Source organism: Epinephelus fuscoguttatus, linkage group LG2 (assembly GCF_011397635.1).
Source record: "Epinephelus fuscoguttatus linkage group LG2, E.fuscoguttatus.final_Chr_v1".
Taxonomy (NCBI): domain Eukaryota; kingdom Metazoa; phylum Chordata; class Actinopteri; order Perciformes; family Serranidae; genus Epinephelus; species Epinephelus fuscoguttatus.
This window is the reverse complement of record NC_064753.1, coordinates 37,088,025-37,096,018: the sequence shown is the minus strand read 5'-3', so window position 1 is coordinate 37,096,018 and position 7,994 is coordinate 37,088,025. Positions and strand designations below refer to the sequence as shown.

The following is a 7,994-nucleotide window of genomic DNA, read 5'->3' as shown; positions in this document are numbered from 1 at the left end:
ACAATCATGTTTTTAAAAATATTTTTATTAAAAAGTGTTTCAAACAAAATTATATACTTTGAAATATTTCAGTGCACAATATTACCCACAAGTAGCTCATGAAATGTGTTGTACATAAACGCTCAATGTGCAGGTCATTTATCATTACTTGGCATCCTGTTTCAATAAAGTGTGTAGGATTTAGAGGGATCTACTGGCAGAAATTGAATATAATATTCAAAATGATGTCTTCATTGGTGTATAATCACCTGAAACTAAGAACCATGATGAGCCCCGCTTATCTACAGTCAGCCTCGGTCACACATGTGCAAAATTAACCCTGGCAAATATTTGCCTCCTGTTCACTTGCATTCAATGCGAGCAGAGCGGTGAATAAAACATAAGCTTCCAGTGGCAAAGCAAATTCACATTGTGGCATTGTGTGCAGTTTAACTTGGTGAACTCTGACTAGCAAGGTCACAGCTTTATGGATGTGTCACTGACTGTTGCCGACCAGCTGATATTGTATGATGTTGGCCAAGAAAAATACAAACTGCTCTGCATGAGATGCTACCTGTCTGGCAGTGAGTTGGGAGACAGACATGGAATGTAAGAACATGGAAAATGTACCAACGACATCATATTTCACAGTATTTCTTGGCCAGCTAGCTTTCTGTGTCACATCAGAAGCTAAGCACATTCAACATGAATATTGCCTCGGCAAGCAATGGCCACTCACCTATATTCGCTCATGTGTGACCATCTCTTTGTACCATCGTGTTTCTACAGTAGCCCAAAAAAGACGAACCAAACCATGGCGCTAGCGAGGGTCTTTCGTCTTTTTTTTACATTAAAGTCGCGGCTTAAATTTGGTCGTGTCATAGATTTTGGATATCGTAATATTGTAAGCGCTGTCTTACAAAAGGCTGCATTACAGTAAAGTGATGTAATCTAGCAGACTGTTTTAGCTCTTTAATCACTTCATTCATTCTATCCACATTACTGATAATTATTTATCAAAAATCTCATTGTGTAGATATCTTGTAAAAGCACCAACAGTCGTCCCCACAATATCGTTGCAAGATCGATATTGAGTTAAAAAAAATATTGTGGTAGTCTATTTGAATGAAGGCCACCACAGGTTCTCCAACATTCTTGGAAAGGCAGGCGTGAGGGGAGAGGTATTCAGTCAGCTGCAATCTTTAACCTCACCACTAGATGCCGCTATATCCTACAAACTGGTCCTTTAAAGCCTAAAAATCAAATGTACAATTTTGAGGTTGAAAATCCAACAATAAACACTGAATTCATTCAGAGCCTGATTTTTCCCTCTGCGATGGAGTTGAATATCTCCTGAGTCATGGGTATGTAGCCCTTGTTGTCCTCCAGGTAGAACAAAGGGTCCTTGATGACAGCAGGGTTGAAGCCCTCCTCTGCCAGCTTCACCTTCATTTGCTTAAATGTCCCAGTTACTACGAGTGCATCCTGCCAGAGGAACATAAATGGTTGTATAATGGTTACAAGACATTTTTTTTAATGTGTTATTATCTTATTGAGCAAGACTTAGCTTACCTGTATGCGTATGAAGCGCGGTCTTGCGTAGCTGGGGAGGCAGCTTTTGACATACTGATATGTAGCTTTGCCGTCAAACTCCATGTTTTCTTTGAGCGTCAGTGCTGCCATTCCAATTCTTCCCTCGTGTCCTAATGATTGAACGAGCTGTTTATTTAGACTTATTCCAGGACGTGAGCATGAACAGCTCTGCCTGTGTTTCACAGTAAGCACTTGTTTCAAATATGTGCTGTCCCCTTTCAAAATTCTTCTAAATTCTCATATTTTTAAACTTTACTTGCAGGATTTACATGATTTATGATTACAGTGGTTGATGATTAACAGGCATGTGAAAGGTTATATAGATCCAACAGGTCTAATCAAACCTTTAAAAACCCTAAACAGACTCAGACACAGATTTGGTGGTCAGAGAAAACCTTTTACTAATTTTATACCTTGGAGATTTTGACATACCAGACCTTTCTAATACCCATTTTTTAATTAGTAGCCTATGTAATTTATGAATCTTAAATAACTGCTAATAGTGTCATTATTACCTGGCACCTTCACACCATAGACATTAGCCTCCTCAATGCAGTCCACTGTGAGCAAATGATCGGCCACCTCTGTGGTTGCCACGTTTTCTCCTTTCCACCTGTATTGAATGACAGTACGTAAGAGAACAGTTAGTTATAATTTACATAAAAACAGTCAGGGAAAATCTTTTTTCACTTGCAGAAATGCGAAGTGAAATAATAAAATGTGAAGAACATCTTAAATTCAGTTTCTAGAGACAAAATGTTATTATTCCATAGGTTTTTTCCAGCTGGTGACTTTCAAATTCAAAATATGCCTGAGCTGACACGACTTTCAGGGATTTTGAATAACATTAATCTACAGAAGTCAATCTTCCGTAACGGTTGGCAATCAGGCTTTGTTCTACCTTTAATCCAACCAACAGCAACCCTGTTTTCAGACGTGGGTTCCATTATTTGCTTTGCTTCTCACATTTGTTCAATTGGTTTCATCCACTCACCTGAAAGTGTCTCCAATGCGGTCTTGGAAGAAGATAAATCCCTCGTGGTCTATCTTTAGAAGGTCCCCACTGTTAAAGTAAAGGTCTCCCTTCACAAACACATCTCTCAACTTCTTCTTCTCTGTCTGCTGAGTGTTCTTGGCATAGCCGCTGAAGGGTGCTCTCTTTCCGATCTTTGCTACCAACAGACCCGTCTCTCCTGCGAGTCAAAGTAACAAGGATGGGTATTAGTCAGAGCTACAAGGTCAAGAGAGAGCTATGCTTTAGGAGGAGATTGGCTCACCTCTGGGGACTTCAATACAGAATCCTCGGGAGTCTTTGACTGGCTCCTCTTTCTCTGTGTCGTACCTTATGAGAGCATACTTACACGCCATCTGAAAGACAGACCCAGAGCAAAACGTGGTGAAGAATAAGAAACCCAATCGCCACAGTAAATGTTTGCATTGTAGTTTATGCAAACCACGGAAACATTGCAGTTGTACACTATTTTGTAGCAAATATGTTGAAACTTATTCAACAACGCTTTGGTGAAGGATTGGTTGGCTTTAGACACAAAAACCACTTGGTTTTGGCTAGTAAAAGATCATTTTTTGGCTTAAAATACCAATATTTGGTGGCACAAGGTTGTTGGAGAAGCAGAGACGGGTCAGACAGGTGGCTCAAACACTACTGGGAAATGCCGCAATGTGGCACAAACACTGGTGAAAATGCCATGAATTGTCACCAAAAACAACTGGTGTTGCTGTTTGTTGATCTCAAATAGTCATCTTCACCTTCAGATGACAAAATCAGCTCATGAATGTCACTTTAGAAACAGTAATACATGTATGTAATGTACAAATGTAACATATCCAGTTTGCAGAAATGTATAATGCAAACACTTTCTCCTTGCGACAGAGCTGAAAATAAAGTAGTCATATAAATAATCTTGTTTTGCACATTTAAACTCATATTGTTTATATTGCAATGATGCAATTAGCACCCGTAAAAGCTGGAAAAAAATAGTCTAGCCAGCCCTCCAAGTTCATCCCATAGTGTTTAATATTAAACTCTACAACAAAAATACAGAAACAAGGGACCTCTTACTTTGTAGAGAAAATGCTCTTTGCCAATTGCTCCAACTCTGCCGCAGTAGTTGACAAATCCAACATTTCCTTCTGTTGCTCCGTAGCATTCACAGATGCAAATGTCCCCAAATCGCTGCAGGAAATCGGCCCAGGTATCGGATCTTATACCGTTCCCCAAAGCCAGTCGGACTTTATGATCTCTGTCATTGTCTCTCTAAAAGAGAAGTCAGATCAGGACAAGAAACATCACATTATGTTTACCTTTGGTTTTGGGTACAAGAACCGTATCTGACTCCTGTAGGTGTTAGCTTTTAGCGAATGGCATTAAAGTTTTTTATGATTAATTTATATATATACTGTTGTAACCTTTTATAATGATGGTAAAATGATGTAACAATGTGACATTGCCCTGAGGTTTACCTTTGGTGCGTTGCAGAGATAGCGCATGATTTCCCCTATGTACTGAATAACAGTCACATTGTACTTTCGACAGTCATTCCAGAAGTGGGACGCAGAGAATTTACGCCTTAAAACAACAGTGATGCCTGAAAATGAAAAGGCACAGATTTCATAAACACATAATCTCACACTGAGAGCTCAGTTAGTGTTGTAAACCTTCAGGACTTTGAAATACAAATAGTGGAAATCAAAGTCAAAGTGTGATTTGAGGTCATTAAGCTGTTTGTTTAACCTTGGCCTGGAAGTCATGTTTTGTACTTTTATGGTGCAATGAATTACCGTTTTCTATGGCCCCACAAAGTCCCATCAGAAAGCCAGCAGAATGGTACAGAGGCAGGTAAATGTAGATGACATCGTCTGAGCGTACGCCAGCAATAGCCTGCAGAAAAGTTGCCATCCAAACCCTTTCATGGTTGATTACAGCCGCCTTTGGAAGCCCTAAAAGGAAACATCGTCATAGGAGGCAGACTTGGGTAATTGTTATTGTCCTACTTCTGCAGCTCTGCACACTAAAAACACAAAAGCAGATTAAAGGTGAAGGTCAGATGAGTTTGTTGACCTACCTGTTGTTCCTGAGGTGTAGATGTACAGCGCAGGGCTCTTTATCTTGATGTTGGCCCTCAGTTCAGGGGACACAGGCTGGTCTGAGGCCTGCTGAATTTTACCAGAGAAGCTTTCAATGCCCTCTACATCACACTTCTCACTGAGGATAAACACACGGATGCCCTGTTGTTTCAAAGTGGGCAACACCTCCTCTACAGCATCTTGCAAGTCTGAGAGACACAAACAAGGGAGAGCAAGTGAAAGCTTTATTTGAATTTATGGAGGTCAGTACAGTGACAACAAAATAAGGAAAACAACCCTAGTAGATGTGAAGAGTCATGGTCATTAAACCCTTTTAGACCAAACCCAGGGCATTACATCGGCCAGTTTCAGTTTATTGCAGATTTATTAATATCTGTGTGTATGTCAGCTGACAAGTAACAAGAAATTACAGAACAGAAATGTCCAACTCAATTGACAGAAATAATGTTGGCATTGTACATTTCTGCAAACCATAGATACGTTACATGTTACAAGTTTTTATGTAGCAGTTACACTGAAACTTTACATATCAAATACACTGTGGTTTATGTGTTATTAGGTTTAGGCACAAAAACTACTTGGTTATGGTTAGGAAAGGATACCTGCTTTTCATGGCACTCTCCCAGCTCAAAAAAACAGCTACAGGTCACTACAAAACACCTTCATTTGGTGCCCAAAAAACGCTGGAAAAATAGCAACCCATTGCTACAAAACACCAACGTTAAGTGCCTACAAAGCAGCTGGAAAAACAGTGATAGGTGGCTACAAAACACCCACATTTAGTGCCTAAAAAGCCAATGGAAGCACAGTGACTGGTTGCTACAAAACTCCCAGTTTTGATGCCTAAAAAGCTGCTGGAAAACAAACAAAAGGTGGCTACAAAACACCTACATTTACTTTTTAAAAAGTTGACGGAAACACAATGACTGGCTGCTACAAAACACCCATGTTTAGTGCCTAAAAAGCTGATGGAAAAACCCAGTGATAGGTCGCTGCAGAACACCCAGTTCTGGTGCCTAAAAAGCCACTGTAAAAATAACTATGCATTGCTACAAAACAGAGACATTTGGTACCTGAAAAGCTGCTGGAAAACCAGTGAAAGGCCACTACAAAACACCTATGTTTACTGCCTAAAATGCAGATGGAGACATGGTGACTGGTTGCTACCAAACACCCAGTTTTGGTGCCTTAAAAGCCAAGGGAAAAACCCAGTGATAGGTTGCTACAAAACCCCCTGTACTGGTGCCTAAAAAGCCACTGGAAAAATAGCAATGTGTTGCTACTAAACACAGATGTTTCATACCTAAAAAGCTGCTGGAAAACCAGTGATAGGTCACTAAAAAACACCTACACTTACTGTCTGAAGATGGAAAAACTGTGATGGGTTGCTACAAAACTCCCACATTTAGTGCCTAAAAAGCAGAGGGAAAAACCCAGTGATAGGTGGCTACAAAACACCCAGGTTTAGTGCCTAAAAAGATACTGGAAAATCACAACCATTTGTTGGTCTTGTACAGTGGTCTGGAGCTTGGCCTTCTCTTCTCACTGGGCCATGGCTCCGGCCATTCTAGTTATAGAGTAAGCAAGGCGGTAGTGGTGATATAAGCTTCATTGAAATGCATAACTCATGGCGACTGCACGCTAGTTTTTCATCATCAGGAGCTGAGGCAGAGAGCACAGGAAAAATAATCAGTTGATTTTTCGCAGGAGCTTTTGCACAGGAAACCAACAAGCCTGTGCTGTCAGGGTCTTCTGCAACAAATCTGAAAGACATCTGTCTTGAAACACAGGAGTGAAAAGTGGAAGGGAAGAGTGCTGACATGAGTCAGTTTTCAAAGGCCTCTAGTAAAGGGCCTGGCAAATTTATACTATCTCAGAGCTCAGGAAGGGACAATATAAAAGCTGTCCGCACCATCATGAGAAAAAAAACTTATCTTCAAGAGCAAGAACAATCAGTGTCACGCCATCTACCATCCCCACCACGTCCTGACGGCAATGTGAAGCAAATACAATGTGTTGGTGGTTTGCAGAAATGTACAACGCCAACATTTTCTTCTAGCAACTGGGACCAAAATGTCAAACTAGGTGTGACATAATTCAGAAACAGAGTCTCCAATAATTAGTTTGTCCACAATAGAGAACCGATACATTTATTTTTAAACTGTAAATGTCTCTTGTAGTTTGTATCTTGGTCACATTTAATAATCATTTTAAATGTAAGGGATCATAACAAGATTGTTTTTTCATGTTATGCATTCATGTTAAGAGAAATGTCTTTACTTATCGGCCAAAATATAAATGTTGGCATCGGCCTCCAAAATCCAGTATCGGGGTTATACTGAAAACATCATGCAAAGAACATATTCACAGTGGGATATAAATATGACATTACTGATAATAAAGAGGTTAATTTCATTGTTTCACAAGACTCGTGAGCTGCGTAAGTGTTAATGACGTGAAATCTGAGATTTAAATCCAGGTTTATGGGACAATATTAGAGAAAAAACATCATCACTCCACATTCCCAATGCAACACTATACAAAATGCAGTGTATCTCAGTTGTTTCCCAGCTCACCAGCACCAGCGACAAGGACCTTAGCGTCACAGCAGGAGAAGCAGTGCAGCAGAGACTTGGATCTGATGTTGTAGTTCAGAAAAGAAGCCGTGCAGCCCAGCTTGGCCAGTGCCAGCCACATCCACACAAACTGCGGCTCATTGCCCAGGAACAGAGCCACCGTGTCCCCTGGCTTCAGGTGGGCATGCGTGGACAGAGCTCTGGCCACTTTGTTGCTTTCTCTGTCGGCTTGGCTGTAAGTGTACGAGCTGTCCTCGAAAAGAATGAACTTCTTATGCGGCTGCTTCTTCGCCTGGTCCAGGAAACGATCCAAAATACTGTAAAAAGGTTTCTGCTTCTGGAATCTGTTGATGCTTATACCAATTTTAATGGAAGTAATAGTGTAACGTAAATCTTGAAAAAAGTAAGGGTTTCTCAAGTAAAGAAATAACAGCAAAACTGCCAAACCCGCAAGTACGGTGTAAAGAATATATGCAATCATTATAAATCAGAAAAGTTTCAGTCCGTCTGCAGCGAGAGTCCTGGAAGATTTAACTTTCACCAGCAAACATCAGCTGCAGATATATGCCGTTTACACCTCTTGAACTTTGACCGATTTTCTCGTCTAGGGGGAGTAACAAAAGAATTCCTGGGTTGAAATAAATTTGACCTCTCGGTGAATGGCTGCTTTATGATTTTACTGCTCCTCCTGTCTTGCAATCTAATTTAATCTTTGTGTTATTATCAGTGCGGTGCACAGAC

The 7,994-nt window shown here is 40.4% G+C and overlaps 1 protein-coding gene across 1 annotated transcript; it reads right to left on the bottom strand.

Annotated features, from left to right (window-relative positions):
• Nucleotides 1-42: 42 nt before the first annotated feature.
• LOC125903969 (very long-chain acyl-CoA synthetase-like) lies at nucleotides 43-7,813 on the bottom strand. Its single transcript, XM_049601208.1, has 10 exons — nucleotides 7,254-7,813; nucleotides 4,656-4,865; nucleotides 4,372-4,530; nucleotides 4,054-4,178; nucleotides 3,653-3,847; nucleotides 2,850-2,940; nucleotides 2,567-2,765; nucleotides 2,088-2,185; nucleotides 1,552-1,682; nucleotides 43-1,464 (listed from the first exon to the last, which is right to left on the bottom strand). The coding sequence occupies exons 1-10, from the start codon at nucleotides 7,732-7,734 to the stop codon at nucleotides 1,291-1,293; spliced, it is 1,863 nt and encodes a 620-aa protein (XP_049457165.1). The 5' UTR covers nucleotides 7,735-7,813; the 3' UTR covers nucleotides 43-1,290.
• Nucleotides 7,814-7,994: the final 181 nt, after the last annotated feature.

Coding starts and splice junctions, on each gene's coding strand:
- LOC125903969 (XM_049601208.1), bottom strand. CDS start 7,734: ATGATTGCATATATTCTTTACACCGTACTTGCGGGTTTGGCAGTTTTG. Junction 4,179..4,371: donor TTGTGGGGCCATAGAAAACG/GTAATTCATTGC, acceptor TTTCATTTTCAG/GCATCACTGTTGTTTTAAGG. Junction 2,186..2,566: donor CGCATTGGAGACACTTTCAG/GTGAGTGGATGA, acceptor CATTCAATACAG/GTGGAAAGGAGAAAACGTGG.